The 22,243-nt window shown below is 38.2% G+C and overlaps 1 protein-coding gene across 4 annotated transcripts; it reads left to right on the top strand.

Moving 5' to 3' along the window:
- Window position 1: 1 nt before the first annotated feature.
- On the top strand, window positions 2-20,907 carry PCGF6 (polycomb group ring finger 6). 4 transcript variants are annotated; one of them, XR_014587048.1, is made up of 11 exons: window positions 2-442; window positions 1,239-1,338; window positions 1,896-1,992; window positions 2,584-2,639; window positions 3,697-3,756; window positions 4,348-4,456; window positions 8,770-8,797; window positions 12,074-12,172; window positions 15,300-15,386; window positions 16,989-17,056; window positions 19,228-19,367. XR_014587048.1 is itself a non-coding variant. In XM_083845031.1 (10 exons), exons 1-10 carry the CDS (start codon window positions 152-154, stop codon window positions 19,282-19,284), a joined length of 984 nt encoding a protein of 327 aa, XP_083701157.1. In that variant the 5' UTR covers window positions 2-151; the 3' UTR covers window positions 19,285-20,907. The 4 variants fall into 4 exon arrangements, 1 of the variants encoding a protein (XP_083701157.1); XM_083845031.1 differs by lacking the exon at window positions 16,989-17,056 and having other exon boundaries at window positions 19,228-20,907; XR_014587047.1 differs by lacking the exons at window positions 8,770-8,797; window positions 16,989-17,056 and having other exon boundaries at window positions 19,228-20,907.
- The last annotated feature ends 1,336 nt before the right edge of the window (window positions 20,908-22,243 follow it).

Below are 22,243 nucleotides of genomic sequence, written 5' to 3'. Positions count from 1 at the left end.
TACGGCAGCGCGGTGAAGGGCTAGGGGAGCGCTGTGCGGGGCGGGTGCCGCGCCGCGGGTGTCCTGGCGGACTACGACTCCCAGCACCCCCCGCGGGCAGCCAGCCGCCGGCCCCGCGTTTGCCCCCGGTGCCCGCCCCCCACCCCGAGCGATGGAGGCGGAGGCGGACGCCGGCTCCGTGCTGTCGGGGCTGTCGGGCGGCGACGGGGCGGCCGCGGGGCCCGCCGAGGAGGACCGGGAGATGGAGGGGGCCCCCAGCTGCTCGGGGTCGCACTCCGTCCCGTTCGAGTTCGAGCGGAGCCGCTCCGAGTCCAGCGGCGACGACGAGGAGGACGACGAGGACGATGAGGAGGAGGAGATGGAGGAAGAGGAGCTCGAGGGGGACCCCGGGGCCCGCTTCGGGACGGACGACGGGGAGCTCGACTCGGACGACGACCGGGAGGTAGCGGAGCGGGAGCGGTGTGAGGCGGGGGGCGGCCGTGTCGCGCGGCAGGGCCCCGCTCCCGGCGTGCCCCGCGCCGCCGGCGGGCGCGTGCGGCTCGAGGCGGGGGCGCGCGCTGCCGCCGCCATGGCGGAGCTCTGAGGGGAGCGGGGGGAGGGGAGGGTGTAAAAAGGCGCCTGGCTTCCTCAGGCACAGCACCCAGAGCTAAACCATTGCTAAAGCTGGCCTTTGGGGAAGTGACAGGCTTCTGGCAGGGAAACTCCGTGTGTACAGTCCTCATAAATGCACCTCGTAACCAGAACCTGGAGCGCCAAAACTTCGTTGCACACTTCCATACGTAGCGATATAAATTCTAACTGCATACAGAAACAGGAGGCAGCGCTAGTTATGCGTTCACTGATCGCTTTCCAAATAATGATTTTATTTGCCACTAGCATTCACTTCAAGCTTGCTGAGTGTTTGATATTTTCTTACACAGTGTATTCAGAATCATTTTTCCCAAAAGATTTGTTTGTGGTTTGCTTTTAAGCAGCTCATGAAATAAATTGGATTCATGAAATACACTGGATCACCATGGATCACTGACCACAAAAAAGGTCAATTCTGAAAACTAGGCAGAAGTCTTTAGAAAAGAGCTTTATACGACAAATGTTTGACCTCTTAGGAAAACCCATTTCTGTAATTTTTTCTGTAACTTTTTCATGGTTTAGGGATGTGATATTTCAGAAGCTGCAAATGCATAACTTCACATCTTAGCCTCTATATTTAAACTCTTATCAACTCTTTTTGTTCGTAGCGGATGATCAACCTGGCAGAGTTGACCCCTTACATCCTCTGTTCCATCTGCAAAGGTTACTTTATTGATGCTACAACTATTACAGAGTGTCTGCACACCTGTGAGTACCGGTACTTCCATTCTAAGAATCTAGATGCAAATTCAAACAAGAATCAGGTGTTCAGGTGTTCTGGCTTCACAAAGGTAATTTGCTATTTATAGTGAGCATGTGTTGTGTTTATTCTTGTTGTGTATTTCCTTGAGGAAAATGCATTTGTGGATATGTCAAGCATCATAAAATCATTAAGTCAGCTTAGTTACCCAAGCTGAGAGGGAAGAAAGGAATATTATATAGAGAAACAGGAAGCCCACGTAAAACAAAAACAGAACTATTACATACGTTATGTTTTTAAGCAGACTCTAAGAATTTGCAATACGTATCAGACTTTTAAAATATATACATATATAAGTAGGATTATAATGTACAAATATTTAGGAGTACTGTATGCCATACGGGCAGGTAGCTGCTGTTTACTTAAGTTTGATAGAGTCACTGGAAGACTTCATTTTGTCTCTGACAAACCTGATTAGACAAGACTAGATGTAATTGTTTCTCTTGCTTAAACAGATGCTGTTGTATAATGGACATGTGTCTTAATGGACTTCTTTTCTTTACAGTTTGTAAAAGCTGCATAGTGAGACACTTCTACTATAGCAACAGATGTCCAAAATGCAATATAGTTGTACATCAGACACAGCCCCTTTATAATATCAGGTAATAAGTTTGTGCCACTTTTGTAGGTGTAACTTCAGTTGAGTTTTGCTGTTTTGCTTTTAAATGTTTCATTTTCCGTGCCTGTATAGTGCTTTCCTATTTCAAATGAAGAAACAGTTACAAGAGAGATAGTGTTCTTTGTTTGTATAAGCTTAATAGCAAAAGTAAAATTATTCAGTTTCTTGTTTTCTGAAATTCTTTTCCCTTTCTAGGGAATGTTTACCCTTCCACCCTGGGTGTTTTTATGCATTTGCACAGCATTACAGATGATATGAGATCTTAGCTATTTGCTTTGATTGTCTTTTAGACCAAGCTTTTGTTGGCATGGTTTAGTTTTTAACTATAAAAATGGAGTTTTGGTTTCTTAAGCAATTCTTGAAGGGTGATGGTTTGTTTGTTTGTTTGTTTTTTAACTTTATGGCTTCTATTGGAGCTCTGTTGTGAGGACATGAATTAAGGCAGGTAGAGTTGCTGCTCTGTCACTTTTATGTATGTAATATTTCAACAGTATGTTTGGTGGTTTTCTCCCAATTTGGGATAATACAGAATGTTTTACATTAAATACACTTTTGTTTTTATTCTCTTTGATAGGCTGGACCGGCAGCTACAAGACATAGTCTATAAATTAGTTGTCAATTTAGAGGAAAGTAAGTCCATTTCTTTATTGCCATCTAGAGTTTCAAAGCATGAGCAGAAAGGACGGTTATTTGAAGTCTCATTTTTAACTCTTAGCTCCTTAAAATAATTCCATAACATTTGGTTATAAATCTTAATGAATTATCTGTGCAAACTGGCATCTTTCTGGCCATAAACTACTGTTATGCATAGCCATATGTACCCTGGACAGGTGAATATGTGTAGAATGAAACATAATATGGAACAGTGATCGGGAAGTTTTATTTTTAATTACTACAATGAAAGAGCAGTGATGCTGCAGCTAACTTTGTTATTAAATTGCTATTCCAGGTGTAGTTGTCTGCATGCTAATACACATTTTATTTTTAAAATGACAACTCTATTTTTTGTGTTTTTCCCTGAAAAACACCGAAATGGGAAAAAGCATCCATTCTGATGATGGACCAAGCAGTCACTGTGCTGAAGATGTTTTGTTTTGCTCTCTAATGCAACGCAGGCATTATTGTATACAAATACACATACAGATAATATTTTGTAGTCATGCCTTGTATTTTTATTTAAAGAAAATGGCATTCCATCTAATCAATAGTTCATTTGTCTCAGTTGGGAAAAAAAAAAGTTGCTGGGACTGGGACTGACTGATTCTCTCAAATGCTTTTTTTTTCTCCCCACTTCTATGTTTTTTTACTGATTTATTAGGCGCGTTCACTGTCACATGTCCATTACGCTAGGGTGGACTGAGTGAAACATACATGTCTAGTGGACTATATACATGGGCTATAGATGATATGAAAGGAAGAGTAATGACAGCCAGTAGGATACTTCTTTGTGCAGTTATTTCAGTATGGTTTTTGTCCCACTTCTCCATTTTTTTTTTCAGTTTTTACTAACAAAATCTGAGTCCAGGTATTTTAAGTGGCCCAACTTTGTATGGAATACTAGTGATAATGGAGGTCTGTAGGCACTTGAAAAGCATTTCAGCTCTGATAAATGGAAACTGTATGAATGTTCTCAGCATCTGAAATAACATTCTAATCTTTTCTGTATTGTTTTGGTTTCTTTTCTCAGGAGAAAAAAAGCAAATGCATGACTTCTATAAAGAAAGAGGATTAGAAGTGCCCAAACCAGGTGAGTTTTAATCATTTAGAGGACGCTGTTAAGGAAATATTTACTATCCCAGTTATCTTAGCTTTCCTTGAAATATTAGCTCACAACTAAAGAAAATAGGTGGTAATGAAAGTATGAGATTTCTGGTTTTCATAGTTCTCAAATTACACAAATAGAAGATGAAATGAGCAACACTTAAGCCCAGATTGTGGTTGGGTATTTTTACAGATTATATTTCACCTCCACCCAGGAAAATATATATAAAGTATGTGCAGATAGTATTTTCTAGCCCTTAATAAACATTAGAAGTGAAGAAGGTGTAAAAATAAGAACTTGAACATCCATAGACAGACGAGGGATTATCTTAGTTATTTTTGTCTTACTGTCAAATAAACCTGTGTTTGGAGAGATGCTGAGCTGAAAGCTAATACAATGCTGGTTCAAATAGCCAGGATGAAAAGTATAAACAGCTGATTTGGAAAAAAAAAATTAGGATGAATTTCATGGGCACTTTCTTCCCGTGAGCTCATCAGTTTTGGTTGGCACACATTAGTGTCTTATGCTGTTTTTATTTCAAGTTGTGTTTGCATTTTGGCTATTTGAATATTTTAGCTGTCCCACAGCCAGTTCCAGCGAGCAGAGGAAGACCTCGAAAAGTTCTGGGCTCTGTGTTCCGGATCCCACCAGAACTTGACATCTCAATACTTCTGGAATTCATCGGGTGAGTTGGGGGCAAATGGAAAAACAAGTGGCTGATGTGAGGGCTCTTAGTTTTCTTTGAGTGCGTACTTCTTCCACCTTGAGTAGCAGGTGGGGGGCTGGTTTTGGCTTACTGTGCAATAGTGACAGCCAACTACAAATACCTTAGATGAGGCAGATAAGGTTAAATATTTAAAGTATCTTCCTATGAAAATAGATTTCTAAAAGGTGTAGAGCTTTAAAATTTATGAGAATTCCTTTTATTTTCAACAAAATAGTATAGTCTCAGTAAACTGAATAACAAAATACCTCTCTTGTGCTTCCTAAATCCCTGTAGGTGGCAGTACCGTTAATGATGACTATACTAGGACTTGCTCGTGGAACTAGGGGGCTACAACTGTACATGATGACATGCTTTTATTAGCCAGAAAAATCACGTATTCTAATGACACCTCACCAGAAAGGGTTGTAGCCCTCCTGAACTAGGGAAAAAGGAAGCAAAGAAACATCTCTGAAATTGGCATAGTATTAATGTTTTGGGCAGTACAGTACAGTTCCTTCAAGGTACAGCAACAAGACACAAGTGACTAAAATACTCTACTCCTAGTTACAAAATATAGTGTCTGCCTGATGCTCTGTGCCTAGGAGAGTCTTTTTCTCTGCTTTGCTGAGCAATATAGATCACTTACTGCAGTCAGGTTTTTACCACTTCAGTACTTGTAAACAGTATGCACGTAGACATCATGCTACTTCAGTAGAAATACGTTCTTGATGTACTTACTATCTTCCAACGTTTAGGGCTAAGGAACTTCTCTGACAAGGTGCTAGGAACTTGAGACCTACAAGGAATCTGTCAAATGCAATTGGTGGTTTGATAATTCATAAGAAGCAAGTTTTATTGTAAATTTATCTGACCAAAACAAGCTAGGAAACCCGAGCAGCAAGAGTGCTAATTCCCTAAATGATATAAATGAGACTAACAGTGCTGTCTATTATTAAGTTAGCCTGATAGTTTCCAAGGCTTTAATGACTTACACTGAAGCTTTTGTATTGGGCATCACCTTTTAGCTATAGCTTGAGGGGTGGGGGGTAGAAATTCCAGCCCAGACGTTTGAGCTGTTTTCAGGAACACAGGAAGCAGAAATTGTATTGCTTTGCCCATATGCAGATTTACATGGCAGTGATTGAGAAGTAATGTGGATTAAAAGCTTTAACTGTGCAGGGGGGAAGTGGCTTGACTCTTGTGCAGCGCATACCCCTCTATGCAGATTGCCTCTGCTTTTGGCCTGTCTGCACAACATGTTCAGAGAGTTTGATACATAATTATTGCAAACTAATTTACACAAATGACGGAAAACGAAGGCCTCACAAACTGGAAAACTATGAGCAAAGCGTATCAACTTGGTTTGACTTCATGTCCTAGCTTTTTTGCATCTTACATCCAGTGTTTCTGCTGCCTCGCTTTATTCAGAGCGTAAAAAAATTCTTGTATGGATAGATTTTTATCATGTAGGTGGGGTGGCTTATTTGTTTTAAGTGTGGTTAACCATCATGTGGCTTTCTTACTTCTTTAAATGGATGAGACAGGAGATTGTAGAAAGCAGGGCTTACAGCTAAACATCTAGGGAAGAATTCCTGCCTGTGCCATGAAAAACGCTTGTGACTCCACATAATTGACTTCTGTGTTAGTTTCCTATATGCGTGACTTGCAGGGGTGCCTCCTGCTCACAAATACAGCTTGAAGCAGTGGGAGTCGTGACTAAAACAGTAGTATGAAGTGTTCTACAGTCATATCCAGTTTTAGTTGTCTCAAACTGAGCACGTGCCATCCTTGGTTACTTTTTGACACAGTCTGTCTCAGGTTCCTCTTTTTAAACAAGGTATTATATTGCTATTCTGCTGTGTAGGATAGTGTGGGAATACATTCAGACGTTGGCATAAGTGAGACTAGGAGGAAATTAATGCTTTCACATAACCAGTAGGATTGTTGTAAGTAAAACAAAATCACATATTGAACAAGGAGAGGAAAGCAAAGACACAGCTATTCAATGTGTATTGTCTAGCGAGCATTAAAAGATAGTTTTTAATCGTATTTATAACGGCTTTTCTTCTTTAATGAATGTTGTATAAGCCTCATGATATAATTAATGCAGGGTCCCAGTGGTCCTAGTGCTCAGGCATGATTTGTTACCTTGTTGGTTAAAATGTGATTAGATGGATGCATACAGACATAAATTAAAACGCTTTGACTGAAATTTCAGTAGAAAATACTAAATCTAATGCCATTTACCCTACGTTTGTGTTGGGCTAGGAATATACATGTGGTTATTTTATTGCCTCAGCTGTGACTGTATCTCAGGTTAGCATCTAGACATGAGTAGGAGGGATGCTCATTCTGAGACCTGTGACAGGTACTGCAGGGCTGGCCCGCCAGGTGGCAGAAGGAGCATGCTTACACCAACACTCCCATGTCTGAGTGATTCCTTGCCGGTTACAATGTAAAAATGACTTTAATAACTGAAATTAAATTTTATTCCAAGTATGTCCCTTTCAGGTTGGAACACTGTTTCTTGATCGCTCTATAGAAAGCTTCCTTAGATTATCTTGACTGCAGGATTAGATACAGTTTGAATTCATTGTGGCAAAAGTACTTCGATTTAGATCTCTGCTGTGAAAGGCTACCGGTTACTCCCCCTGTGGCCCCCAATGATTCTCAGCAGGTACATTTTTCTTTTGTTTTTTTTTTTTTTCAGAGCAAGAGTAGTAGTCAGACACCTCAGATCTCAAAACTAATTAAACATGTACGTGCCTGTGTGTGGAACAAGATGACTTTTTAATCCGTGTTGTATTTGGTTTTTTTGGTAGTTTTATTTCAAGCTTCCATTCTAGTGCTAGCAGCAAAGCAAGCATGAATGTGCAAATAACATCTATAGCATGTGAAACTGTCCACTGTGTTTTCGTTATTTGTATGGAAGGAAGCACAGAAGGATTGGAACAAAAAAGGATGATGGCTTAACATCTGTGGCAATTTATTTTTGAAACATTTTTTAGCCTTTGATCTTATCTTATACCTTATGTTTAAGGGTTAATCTGTTTTCTTCAAAGGTCAAAATCAAACAGTTTATCTTGGCAATGAGATGTTAAGAAAGCTCTTTGTATAAAGAAAACTCAGAATAGATTGGGCAATCCAGCAGGAATTTTTACTTTGAAAGCTTTAGATCGTCTATGTTATGTCTTTAGAGTATAGTAAATAGTCTCCTGTGGCAGGGGAACTATATCAAAGAAAATGACAGCAGGAGTGGAAAAGCTTGTATGTTCGCTTCTTAGTAATTTTAAATTTCAATTCAGTGGCAGAAGTTGGTGATAGTTTTTAAGTCTGTCCGATGGTTTGTACGTATTTAGAGGTGGAGTTATCTAATTACAGTAATTTGAAGTGCCATGCTAACGTGTGGTCTGCACAAGCATTACAAATGCTTGCTATGCAAGCAAATGGTCAGTAGAAATATAGTTAATTTATAGTGCTATTTGATTTTTGCCTTTTCCAATGCAGCGAAATACTGCAATTTAACCTTGCTATACATATGTACTTGCTAAAATAATACAAGAGTAAGGGAATGTCATGAGCTGTGCTTAATTCATTGAGAAATTGATATGCTGCCCTACAGGATGGAGATGTGGAGCCTAGATAACTGAGTCACGTGCTCAGGCTGTGTAAATCAATGAACTTCTATTGAAGGCAGGTAGGAATTTGGTCATTTGCTACCCTCTGCGTGTTTTACCTTCCAGAAAGGCACCTGCTGCTTTTCTGAGTTCCTAGATAGTAATACCGTTAATCCTGTGATTATAAATAGTCTGGAAGGCCAACCACTGGCCCAGAAAGCCTCGTTAGTGGTTGGGCATGTTCTGTCAGCAGCATTTAGGTACTGTCTGTTAAAGTTCCAAACATCAAGGATAATGAAGTGTGGATGTTTAAACAGCATTAATATTACAGCCTGTTCCCATGAAAACCAATGTTATTGTGTGTAAAATATGGCTTTAGGATGTGTTGATTTATTTTCCATTTCATGTAGACAAACTTTAAAGTCATAAATAGCTGAATTCACAAAAAAGAAATGGGGAACCAAATAAGGGCTTGGTGGGAAAGATATATAACTTCAGTGTAATATTGTTTTATATATTAGAATTTAATGAAAGGAAGAGTCTGATTCAAAAATAAGCCTGGTGTGTCAGACTATTAAATCAGCAAGTCATTATTGTAAGGAAAAGAGCTTGAGGGTGTTCCTAACTGTTAACCTTAGCAATATTGATTGTGTTTACTCTTCTCTTGTTTTTCAGAGCTAACGAAGGCACAGGGAATTTTAAGGTGCAGATGTGATTTGAATCTTTCTCTTATGGTTTACTTCAGAAATATGTGTAACCTGAATGTACCTAATTTAGTTTCTTTGTTTTTCTTACATTGAATGCAGCCTGAACTTTCACCAGCATAGCATAAATGAATAATCCTGCATTAGAATGTATGGTCAAGCCTATCGATGTGTAGCATTGCAGAGTAGGAGAATGCTTCCAAGGCTAGGAAACTAAAATTCTGTTGGGAGAATGGGAATTATGTTGATGAAACTTCACCTGGCTGATTCTAGGTTGTTATTCTTGCAACTCCTTCTAAAAGGTGCATTAGTATATCTTTTCTCAGAATCTTAAACAACGGTGTAGTCATTCTCTTAAAAACCTGTTTTTGAAGAAGATTGCCTAATGGCAGTGGAAAGCTCACCTAGGTTATTCAGAGGAAGCATCACCCAAAGCACAAAAACAGTCTATTTTGATATATGATTGAAATTAAAACAAGAAAAATGATGCAAGTTTTCTGGACAGTACAAAGCACTTCCTTAGTCTGCAGCAAATTTATTCTTTTCTATGTTCCTTCACTAACAAAATTAGTTGTCTGAATGGTGGTCATTCTACTAAACAACAAATAGCTTTCCCAATCCTCGCTAAAGAATGTCTCTTCTTCCAGTATAGACTGAGCTGAATTGGTGTTTAAAAAAAAAAAAAACTGTAGATTAACTGCACATTGTGTACTGCGATAATTATTTCATAGGCTGTAATTAGAGATGTGCAGAGTATGTCATTCCACTATTTTGGCTAAACATTTAGAAAAAGATTCTATTTAGGAGCAAGAAGGAGATATAATTATAAATTATACAGTGTATGTTGCATTTTATCTTTCATTGTATTTCATTGTATGTAGGAATCAAGAGATAGAATGGCACAGAATATAAGAGCATTTTACTGGTATTGTTAGCAACAAAACTCCAATTTTACTGTTGAAGAATTTGATCAAAAAGTGTGTTACTAATGGAAATATGGATTGTCCTAGTTCCATTTTTTTAACCAATTTCCTTTGTTTTCAGCTGAGTTGATCTTTTAAATAAGTATATTTTCAGGCACAAATCTGAAATACTAGGTATGACTGCAGTTACTCCTGCTCTTTTTAATACTAACCACATTTGTTATTATCAGAGCTTAGCAAGCAATTTCAAACTCTCAAATAAAGAAGTAACATTTAATAATCACAGAGTTGAAATATAAGTTCAGCTTCATAAATAGAAGTTAATCTATAGAAGGGGAGCAATGTTCCTGAAAATATGCATGGATAATTTTCTTCACCTGTTATACCCCTGCACCTACACAGCATTTTGTTACTCTTTTTTACTCATTACCTGTCACACTATTGTTTGTTTTTATATTCTTCTTACCTCTCTATCACCTGCTATCCTTCCTGGATCTTATTTGCCCTTCTTTCTGGTTTGTTTTTCGTCCTGTTCATTTTGAACCCAACAAGAATAACTGTAGGGCAGTTCAACCATTTTATTAACTTACGTTTTCTGATATTAATGGTTGTGTCAGACACTTATTTTCTCTGATACTCTTTTAGGTGCATGCCATCCCAACAGGAATAGTTTTGCCTTTTAAAAAAAAATACTTGCTCTAACATCATTAAGGAGTGTTTGTGGCCCAGAAAAGTGATTTTGTGTGTCTTTCCCTTTTAAGCCGTAGTGTACCTCCACTCGCTTTAACTCTAGTGTTCTGAAGATGTAGAAGGTGAAGGGCTGCCCACCTTTACTCACAGTGAATAGTTCTGTACTGCTTATAATCCTACCATCCATAGACTAAAGTGCCATTCTGTATTTGTGCATATTTAGATTCCTGTATGATTTTTAAGAAATACTACATCTCTTAACTGATATTTATTCTACTGCATTTTTGATTTCTTTGTTGCATATTAACTTCCTGCTTCACTGTATTTCTTCCCTGCCTTTTGTCTGCATTTTCATGCCTTTTTTTTTTCTGTTTTATGATCAAGAGGTTTACTCATCAGCCTTCCAAATCCCTCTTATGCATTTCTCACAAAACATACCCTGATCCTTTTTTACCATTATTCTTTCTTATCTACCGTATCTTTCTGAACTATGTATTGAACTTCATATATGAAGGGTTTCCTTTTTGTCTTTCTTTATATTTTTTCCGGAGGTGGAAGGAGAGAACAGGTTAAAAGGCAAGGCTTTTGGCCATAAACCATCATTTATATATGCAGCAAGCATAAACCCAGCATAATCAAGTTTGCATCAGCCTAGATCAGGTCTGACTGGCATTTCTAGCTCTTATACGTGAATAAATCAAACTATTGTTCCAAAAACACACTTATCACAGATATGTATCTTAATTTGTGATTGAATTCAAGGGCAGTCTTTGACCCCCTCCCCCTCCACCCTTTTTTCAAATGGAAAGAATATGATGAACCTGGATAGTAAATCACAGCTGTTCAGAAGTTAACATAAAAATCCAATTAATTGACACAAAAGGGAATCCATTTATCACTCTGAATGCAGTCATCTGCTTTGCCTTTGTGCCTATTTGCTTTGCTGCCTGTATCGCCAGTCAGCTGTTTTAAAATTTTATCCACAGAGAAGAAACCCATTAAAATTGTGGAGGTCAACATAATAAATGTCATCTTGTTGCAGTCCTTGCTATGAAAGTATTTAGAAATTATGCAAAAAGGTTTCAGACCAGTCTTGCCCTTGTGTTCTGCGTAGTAGTTTATTTTAATTGATTCTAGAATGTCATGGACTGTTAAGTCGATTCCAGCCTGAGTCATAATACTTCTAGCATGCCAAGGAACTTAAGGTCCTTTGGTTACAAAATGATACGGTTTACCTATGTGAATTCATGTTTGATGCACAAGCCTGATTTGTGGAAAAGAAGCAAATTTTTGGAAGTCTCTTACGCTTCTGAGTAATTGCTTTCTGGGACTGAAGGGGAGCAGAGTTCTTAAAATGCTGCGTAATACCAGTTTTTGTGCTGAATTTAAAGGAAATCTTATTCTCCACTACTTCAATAGTAAAATAGGACTGAAGTCAATAGGTGGTTATTTTTTGTTTAAAACAGCAGGAAGCTTGAACATGGAATCTGTTAATACACATTTAGTCTCATCTGTATGAGGTAATCTGGAAGTATATCAAAGAAAGGTCCAAAACTTAAGCTGTCTTCAGCTGTTAATGGGCCTTCAGTCAGGTTTGGAGTTTGCCAGGGATGGTGGCTGAATATGTACAGGGTCTTAAGATCTTGAATTTGTTCTTTACAGCCTTTGGAAAAGAAGTTTGTGCGTGTTTCAGGGGAGGCAACAATTGGACATGTGGAGAAGTTCCTCAGAAGAAAAATGGATCTGGACCCTGCTTGTCAGGTATGCCACTTGTAATAGCATGTATTAGTTTGCTGTGATCAATGTAATGCCTATGTTTCTGTTGCTCATAAGAGTGTAGAAGTAACATAGGGTTTTTTGAGTAAGTATTCTGTTGAAGTGTTGTGATCCTCAAGGAACAGCTCTCCCACGTAATTTGCAACACGTTTAAGTTCTCATTATTATTTGCATAGAGTTTCTGAAGTGCCACGTAAGATTTCAGCAGATGAAATTGAAAACCAATCTTTCAAAATCAAGCTAGACCTGTGTTTTGGGTGTCTTTCAGATTTTGTGATCTTGAGATTATCTAATAGAGGTAACTTGAAAATTATTTTCCCCGTTAGTTACTTTCTGCTTGGACTTCACCACTTTCTAATCCACTGTTAGTGGGTAAAGGTTACTGGGTCTTAGCTGATAATTTCATAGACTTCCTTTCCAAAAATGTATTTTTTGGGTAATTTTTAGACGCTGAAACAGATGGTTTCTGGTACCTTTTGAAAAGAAAATCACAGCTAAGGGAAATGAAAAGCCTTGCCAGCATTTGAATAACTAGCCCAGATACTCATGCTGACCTCCAAAATTTTTTCTTTGTCCTTCCCTGGATAATATGGGTTGGCATAGAAACTATTGATCTGAGATCTAATGCTTTCTAGGCCAAATTTCCCCTTGGGATTAATCTTATGAGGAATGTCCTGTATATGACAGCTTTCCATTTTAACTTCAGCTTACTTGGTAAGCATTAACTTACAGTTGCCTGTTATCATGTTTGTTATATAAATAGCTCTTGAGTGCAGTAAACGTGTCACTTAATGAAAATAATTGCCATAACGGAAAGGCTGCTTTATTTTAATAAGAATTTTAAAAGCTGTGACCGAGTTATTAAGGAGATACACCTTCAATTTTCCTTTCAACAAAAGGTGAATTTATACTTCCCGCTATCTCACTAGGAGTCAGTACTACTAGTTGGCTTTGATTTTCCCAGCTAGTCAAGACTGTAGTAGATCTATACCACTTCTGTTGCTGGTGCATCCTTCATAACAGAATATATTATTTTTTTTAAGGCACAAGGATTGCTCTGAGACATACATTTTGCAACTGCTTTCCATGCTGAACTAGGATTTTTTTCATTGTATATTTTTTTTTTTTGTCCTAGCAGAATGAATTCTAGCATAACAATTAGCTAGCAGAAATTCTGCTTTCGGTGCTAGAATTTGATGATTGCATTTGGCATTCTGAGCACTATGAGGAGGTGAATGAGAAAAAATTCTAAATATATTAGAAGACACTGATGTTTAATGACTGCTATTTGAAAGTGGAACAGCTGGAGGATGAACAGTGGGATATTTTGAAACAAGAATTCTCATTCTGTTTGGAAAGCTCATCAGCAGTTGCCCCTATGTCTGTTTATATCATATATTGGGTAAATAGGTTATTTTTTCTATTTTTATAGAAAATATAAAGTGTGTCTGTATGCATATTATGTACCAGTGAAAACAAAATTGAGTTTTCAGTACTTTATGGTACAAAAATCATGTAAGTAGCCTTATGAAACAGAAGTAATTGAACTCATCACTGGAAAGCAAAGCAGATATGTCTGTCCTTCTAGAGTAATAAATCTAGAGGCTAGAATGCAAGGGAAACAGGAGAAATAACTATAACCAGCTTTCAAAAACAAAAAGATATGTTTCTTAAAAAGGCCAAATGTTGATGTTAAATATATATTCATGTGTATGTATGTGGATCAATATCTAATAAATTTTTAATGTTATATCCAGGCTTTTTCTTGCTGCTTCCTCCTAGAATCTAAAAGGAGAAGTAATATTACACAATTTACATCTTCTGCACATTTTGGAATTATTATTTAAGATTAAGTCTAGCACGAATGGAGTATTCTGCATTATTCTCACACTATATAGATGAAGTAAATAAACCTGTTCCGAGTCTCTAAGGATTAGAATTCTTGTGTTCCGGTTTCTGAGAATAATAGCCTGCCAGCGTGAGCAGACCTAAATCTTTTCATGAAGAACAGGAGAGAGGTAGTGGGTCAGAATGCAGAAGAGCATAAATACAGACAAGTTGCACTGAAGCACAAAGTACATCCTATTGTGGAAGACTATATAAGAGAAACCATGTAAGAGTACATGTATGATACTGCAGTCTGCTTCCTGACTAGTGCAGTGGCAAAGCGTAATCTTGCTCGCTGCTGAAAGCTGTGGAACAGCATCTTGTCAGCACTCTTGATTTTGAGGTTTGGTCATTGTAATTCAGGTGACGGCCCTCTGGTTTCCATGTCTAGGAATTGCTAATAAGGAGGATATAACCAAGCTGTAGCTGTGAGAGAGACGGTGCTGTGTTAGCTGCTCTAATAAAGAAGCTTATTTTTCATAATAGTCGAGGCATTCAGAATACCTCAGTCTGAATCTATTTTTTCCCAAAGTAACAGTCTTTGTGGGCAGTTACTTAACAAAAGTGCCACCTCCAGAATTGCAGACATCACTGACATGGTTTAGCTGCAGTAGAGGACGTTAGAATTGCAGAATATGCCCTTCACTTGCATCGCAGAAGTATTGATTGCATTTTGAAGAAGGACTGTGTGAAAAGTATTTGCTGACAGAGGCATACAGTGAGCTTATTCTTTTTTATTCAGACCCTTCTTCCAAGCAGTCTTGTTAAGCAGACTTACTCATACATTTTCTCACTCACGGTAAGAGTGAAGGAAGCGCTGGCTCATTTCTTGCTAGTAGCACTGACAACTTGCCCTTATTTTGCAGCTGATGAATGACTCAGGATGTTTGTGGGATCATTTTAATATGTGATCTAAATTCCCATTGAATCCATCACAGCTATTCCTAAACAGTTTTTTAGTGGACATGCCCAACTGGGAGCGAACCAAACTGTCTTCTCTGATCCAGAAGTGAGCCCTAATTTGGGGAGAGCATTAGGGCTGTGCATGCTAAACGCGTTTGAACAGCAAAGGTCAAGATGCCTGTGGCGTCAAACACGCTAGAATTCAACTCTTTCAAACAATATTGGATTTACTTTATGAAATATCAAATGTAAAGGGCTTAATTGTATTTTTTTGCTAGTTTAAGGGTAGGTTGAATTTGACTGTTTTTGTGGTCTTTCACAGGTCGACATAATATGTGGTGATCACCTACTAGAACACTACCAGACGCTGAGGGAAATCCGGCAAGTCATAGGAGAGAGTGCTGTACAGGTATGTATGGCGGCTGGGGCTTTGTGCTAAGTTTTCTGGTTTAAATTAGAATATTATTTAAACTATTAGGTAACACTAACTTATCTGAAGATGTCACTTAGAAAACGTTTTCAGCTTATGCAAAATGTTCTTTGTTTTGTTTTGGTTTTTGAGTACAGTCACTGTTAGAGGAGAAAATTACCTGTTTTGAGTTGCTTTTTTTCCACTTGCAAGTTCATTCATGTCAGCAGTTACTCTCATTGCTGAGGAAAAGTTGGTTCAGAAAGGCAGATAATTTTCACTTTGTCAAAGAATGCGTGTTCAAATTTATGCCTTTGGCAGTATTTACATTGGAAAAGTTTCTCAGAATTCAGTGCAGCATAACAGACGTTGTGATTTATTTTTCTGGGCCATGATCACTGTAATGTTTTAGGGGGTTTAACTCCTCCTAAATAGTTATTAAAATGCTCACAGTTGTTTTGTGTTTTGATTTTTGGGTTTGTCTTTTTTCCATACTGAGCATCTGTGTGTAATGCTGTCTCAGAGCATGATTAAATTAACATAGAATCATAGAATGGTTTGTTTGGAAGAGACCTTGTAGGTCATTTAATTCCACCACCCCTGCAATGGGCAGGGATAACTAGACCAGTTTGCTCAAAGCCCTAACCAATCTGGCCTAGTATAATACAGCTGCAAGACAGTGGGATTTAGCTGTTCAGAATTACTACGTGCCTTTCCAACGAGTGCTGGAAGATTAAATGTTCAACCTTCTTCAGGGTTTTCTTATTTTTTCCCAGCTTCGGGACTACAATCTGATGGTAGAATAAGTATTCCTAATACAGACCCCATACTAACTTATTTATGTTGCTGTAATTGGAGTAAATAGGTAACTATTAGTGGTTGAATGTAAATGACTAACGTTAATTTTTGAGTACTTGATAGAAGGCTTTAAAAAAAAAACTTTTTACTTCACACACCTGTTTTTAATCGTGTTAAGTGCACTTATGTGCAGCAAGTACAGTTTTACAGATTTGTTACAGCCTCGTAGATTTAAAGACAATTTAAGGTTTATGAAATGGGGTTGTTGGTTGAACCTCTCTAATTAGCTTGAAATGTGATTTTTAACTCTATTTAGGGAAGAAAAATACAAATGTTACTGCAGAGAATTAATATGAAAAGAAGTAACTGCTTAATTTTTAAAACTAAAACTTCTGAAGTTTACTGCAAGGAGTAAATTTCCTGCAAAGACTGACAGAATTTTTTGAAAGGCTCAATTTTGCTACCAAGCATTGAGATCTGCCTTGATTAAGAGTTTGATCAAGTAGCTGAGGAAGGAAGCTTGTTGTTAATTACATAGGCATATAATTTCTTCCCTGCATTACCTTCGTCCCCTCTGCTGCACAAATGCAACATGAGCCAAGCTGCTGGTTATTTTCTCCTGTCTGAAATTGTCCTTCTCAAAGCTCTGCGTCACTGATGGATATAATGAGCTCACACATGGGAAAAGCTAAAGAGAGAAGTTTCTTTTATGTCCCTGGCCCTTGGCACAGAGGTCTTGCAGATTATACTGCTCTCTTTGTAACTCTCACCTTTTTGTAACCCAATCTCATTGTATTTTTTTAGTGTCTCCTGAGCTAGGCAGTAAGAGCAGTGATCTGATTTAATCAGTGTGACCCTCTAGCGCGCATCTGGTATGGAAGTGTTTTACTCTTTGCTGTGGGGATATTGAATTTGGAAAGTGGGGCGCTTCTTGTCACTGCTGCTCTTAAAACATCAAGAAGTGCTTATGCTATGATATTTCTGTCATTCAGCTCCACTTTAAAGTTTATATAAGGCTTTAACGGGCAGGATATTTTCCATTTTAGGCCAGGTCTACAAGCTTGTGGCAAAACCCTGTGGGTGGGGGGTTGCTGTCAGAAGGGTTTGTACTTCATTTTGCTTTTCTTTGGGCACATATGAATTATTCTGATTTGAGATCTATAATAAGCAGTGAGATCTCATTTTCTTTTTAGATTTCCTTTTCAGAATAGTATCTAGAGAAAGCAGCTGAACAGACATAAAAACGTATAATATCTGAAAAGAGACCAATTACAGAGTATGCAACACCAGTACTGGATTAAGTCTCAGCTTCTCTTTGTACAGAAGTAGTTGCATTTGGCTTGGCCTTTGGTTTAAGAAGGATATTTCCTGTGTAAATAGCTAACTTCTGTAAATGTCCTATTGCCAAATAGGTCCATTTGAAAACTCATTAATCAAAGAATACATTGTAGCATTTTTTCTTGCAAATATTTCTTCTCTTTAAGCAACTTTTTCATAGAGGAAAATTGTTTTGATCACAGTTGTCTTAAAGGAATTTTGAATGTGCTTTATTTTTTTCTATGGAAGTAGCCAGCAGGCACAATGAGTATAAATATGGCTTTGTGAAGGTATAGCAACATACTGTGTGCCAAGAGGTTGGTAAGGAACTTCGAAGGACTTGTTCCACCTAACAAGAAGTGAAGACAAGCTCTCTTATCTCCACCTTGCAATGCAGTCACCCCACTTTGTCAGGCATGGAGTAAATGTCATTCTTGACAGTTCATACAAAAGAATACTTTGACCCACTTTTCTCAGTGCCTGCATTTTAATCCCTTTGAATCATTGGACACAATGATATCAGTCATATGATCAAGATTGGAGATCAGAAACAAAGTGCTTGGATTTTATTTCCCTTGGATTTGACTTGCAGATGCAAAGTTTGTGGATTTGAAAGTGACTGAGCAAGTCACGATAAAGTTCGTGGGTTTTGTTTTTTTTAAATGCGCCCCTTCACACAGAACTGTACCTTCTGTGGAACATATCTCAGGTCCTAATGTTAACGGATAAAAACATCAACAACAAAATACGGTAGAAATTCTAACACGTCAGCTGTGATTAATGCATTTCTCTCTTCAAAAGAAAACATTTATTAAAGCCTGTTCATATAAATAGGTCTAACGTGACAAGTCAGATTCCCAGAGGATCAGTAGCAGGAACAGGTTTCAGAGGTGGAAGCAGACTAACTGCTAGACCTTTCACCAGCTGTGCGTGTGAATTAAGTGACATAAGTAAGACATTAATGAGTCAGGAAGTATCCCATCTCACAGGTGAAAGGTTCTTTTGTTAACTTCAGTAGAAGCACGGGGATTTAAGAAGTGTTTAGTTGTGCATCTAGAATTAGGAAGAAATGGTAAGCTGGCACCATAAGTTTCTCTAACTATTTCTGCATAAGGAAAAAACTGACAGAATTATATTAAATGTGTTACTGACACACTCAAGACTCTGGCTAGCTTGTAGAGATGTAAACAATGCTTTCCTATTTAAAAATAAATAAAAAGTTTTACTTTCCATATGATCTGTTATGTTGTCTTTCTATTTTAGTTATCGCAGTTGTTAAAGGTAGTAGAGCTGCAAAAAGTAAGGTAGAGCCACCAGTGAATTTAATAAAATTAACATTAGAAGTTGGAATCTGAGTTGCATGCTCAGGCAACTATGTGTTTCCTCTCTCTCTTCCTGCATTCTCTTTCTGTGTCTTTTTGACTTTTGGTGTCCTGAGTTAATGGCCAGATTTTGGCAGCTCGTTCTAGAGCTATTTAAGTGATTTATTCTGCCTTGTAGTATCATGTGGAAAGCAATATAAGTTGTAAAGGGAGCCTATTATATGAAAATGAGACAATTCCATTATAATACTTAAAAAATTGCATTCCTCTTATGGAAGGGGAATGCTCTGAAATGAGGGAGGTTGAAGCTGCAGTTCTGCCACACAAGTGTCATATCGGGCTGTGATGGAAATGCCTCATGGAGAAGGTGATATGATAACACAGTTTATCTCTCTTCTCTCTAGGATGGCTTACTTGTACTGCACTATGGCCTCGTGGTGTCTCCGCTAAACATAACTTAGATTGCTAATACATCAGAAGGTGAAAGAATCCAAAGTCATCAAGCTTCTTCACTGCTGTTTCTCACCAAAGAAGGCCATCGTATTTTCTGTGACCGGAAGCAAGTAAAAGGAACCACTGCTAACTGCTGTATGCTTGTAATTTAACATCTGACTTTATCACTGTAAAAAAAAAAAAAAAAAAAAGGCTTCTGTAGGTACAGCTATGGATGTTGCTATGCTATGCTTTGTGTTAAAAATGACTGTCTTAAAATTTCACTCAGCTCAGGGACTTTAAACGCTCAGAGTTGCTGCATTTCTTTAAATACTTCCTAAAACCACAAGATCTCACAGGGTGAGCAGCCCTTTTCCTCTAAGCTATAGGACTTTGCTTACTTTCTAAGTGTCTAGCTAGAGCAGTGCTCTCAGGGATGATCTTCAGTGGGCAGTATAATGTGTTCTGGGGAGGAGACGGTCATTTGGTGGAAAAAAGTGAATAGTGATCATTTGTCTTCAGATGTGATTTAGGGAGAAGGGAACTCTTGAAATGCAGACCAAAATAGGTAGAAAATAATGTATCACAAACATTTTTTCTAGAAGTAGCATTAAATTTACTTGTTTTTCTTCAAGAAAAACAATTTTGTTTGCACTGGAGATAGATTTGCTGGTAGCTTGACTTATACCAAATGGTGGATCATGCATCTCTACTCTTAATGGAGATGAGCTGGCTGTAAGCTGTTTAAACTATGCATGGAAAAAAAAACGTAGCACCTCTTTCTACCTGCTTGCTGTATTTACAATAATTACTGTCAGCTTGGTTCTGCTGTCACGTAAAATCTGTCAAATGACTTGACTAGCAGGAATACAGGTTCTTTAATCTTAGCACACATCTTTCTAGCAGCAGTGAAAAAATAGTAGCTTTTTCCACTCTTTCTAATGTGTATTAGTGCAGACCAGGTTTGAGGATGTTAAATAACATAGTACGTGCCTGTTACTACTACCAGATTCCCAGAAGATAATAGATATCTTTTTTTTTTTAATTAACATAAAAATGCTAGGGTTTTGTGATAATTATGATATCTCAAGTTCTGTTTAAGATTTCCACTGTTTCTTGTGCAGCATTAAGGATCAGAGCTTTGTATGTTACGGTCTTGCTGCGCTCTCAGTCATACATGTGGGAGAGATCTGTGAAAGCTGCTGTAAGGTACCAGGCTCCCTTGATGGTCAATGTAGTAAAGGGGGTGGCGATTTCTTTGTAAGGCATTTCAGGGTGCCTAAGTTAGCTCAAATGCATTTGCTCCCTGTCATATTCACTGCTGTGCTGTCAACCTGGGAATACTGGTATCTTTTGTCTAAAGAAAGCTTTCATGAATCCTTCCTCAGGTCTTTACAATAAATGTGCAGTTTTGCCTGTGAAGATGACACCATAAGATAAAGTCTTAGTTGAAGTAATTCCTGTGAAGCTCCTAAAAAAATTAACAAACATTTATAATTACGGTTTCCTATTTTACTTTCGAAGTTTGTACAAAATCAGTGTTTAAAATGCAGCAGAAAATGGGATTATTTTGTAAAACACTTTGTGACTTGTGTTGATAAGAGATTATATATTGTAACAGTAAAATAAAGTTTATTTTAGCCAATTTTAAATTGAGCTCTCATATTTCCATTCCATGCTACCTCTGTTAACCTCAAAATTGTAGCAATTTAATATTGAAACTAGTGGATGTGCTCTGGGGTTGTTAGAATCACAAACTTCAGTTATAAGGTGTAATGGTGAAAGGTGGCTTTCAGAAAGGTGGCTACAGAATCTCCAATTGATTTTTCAACACAGATACAGGGCCTATGTAGTTACAAGACTTTTTTTTGTGCTTAATGCAGACATCTCTTTGTCAAAGCCACTAAATTATTTTTGTTCATGTTTCTGGTGGTTGTGAAGTCCCCTGTGAACCAGGTCTTTCTCTGCCATTCTGATCATCCTGGCTTTATACAGAGTATCTGTCTTGACAATACTGTCTCTTCTTGGTTCTTCACTACTTACGGTTTTGTTTATATATAGCTCTATGCTTAAAAAAAAAGCAGTATATTCACATTTTATGTTGCAAATTCTCTCCTAGTCCTGGCTTGAACTTCATGCCTACTGAAGGGCTTGTTTTCTGAGCTAAACAGCTATATAGAAGCTGATAGCATTATTGTAGAAGGACATAAATTTGAATTCTGCATAGCTTCAAGATGACAACATTGCCACTGCCTCTGAGGTGAATGTCAGTCTCTGTCTTAATAAATAAAAATTAATGACTGATCAGTCTAGGTAAACTGCTAAATTGGTAGCTACTGTTTCTGAAATATCTTTGTACTTTATCTGTCGGGTAAATCAAATGCTAGTAAAAATGTAGATGATCAAGACTTCTTTTTTCACTCTTTCAGTGGCTTAATGAGAGGTCGATTAAAGCTTCAGTGCAATTTTGTTACCTAGGATGTTTTATTATGAGCCCTTAGTGACCTCTTTTATTTCATATTTGTTCACTTCTTCCCTTTTCTTCCTCAGTTGCCTTCAGAAAGCATATTCTTAGCTTAGCTTTCTGGCTGAACATCCTGCTTTCTTCTACGTTAAAGCCTACCCTCAAGGTGCTGATGCTTTATCTGCTCTCCAGCTCCTGCTGCACCCCCTGGGGCTCTGCTTGGCACATCAGCATGCAGCGGGGGTGACCTTTGGCAATTGCCAAGGCTGAAATGTGGGCTGCGCAGTTTCCTGCATAAAGATAATCAGCCTGCTTGCTTTAAAATGTGCCAATCTTCCTTCAGCTCTCCCGCTGCTGTTTATTTCTGCTGGTCTCCTTTTAACCTTGGCTTTCCTCCAGTCACTTCTGGTTCTGATGATAGAAGAGCTGTAACAGCAGACCGTCTATGGGATGGCATCTCTGTCCTCATGGGAGATGAGCCAGCTTCACGCTCAGGAAGCGAGAGGAAGGTGTGCTTGGACTTG

Source organism: Anser anser (assembly GCF_964211835.1).
Source record: "Anser anser genome assembly, chromosome: 7".
In the NCBI taxonomy this organism is placed as follows: Eukaryota; Metazoa; Chordata; class Aves; order Anseriformes; family Anatidae; genus Anser; species Anser anser.
This window is presented reverse-complemented; position numbering and strand designations above follow the sequence as displayed.

Excerpts from the sequence above, each read along its gene's own strand:
- PCGF6 (XM_083845031.1), top strand. The coding sequence starts at position 152 with ATGGAGGCGGAGGCGGACGCCGGCTCCGTGCTGTCGGGGCTGTCGGGC. Across the intron at positions 443-1,238 it reads ACTCGGACGACGACCGGGAG|CGGATGATCAACCTGGCAGA; the intron begins GTAGCGGAGCGG and ends TTTTGTTCGTAG. Across the intron at positions 2,640-3,696 it reads AGTTGTCAATTTAGAGGAAA|GAGAAAAAAAGCAAATGCAT; the intron begins GTAAGTCCATTT and ends TTCTTTTCTCAG.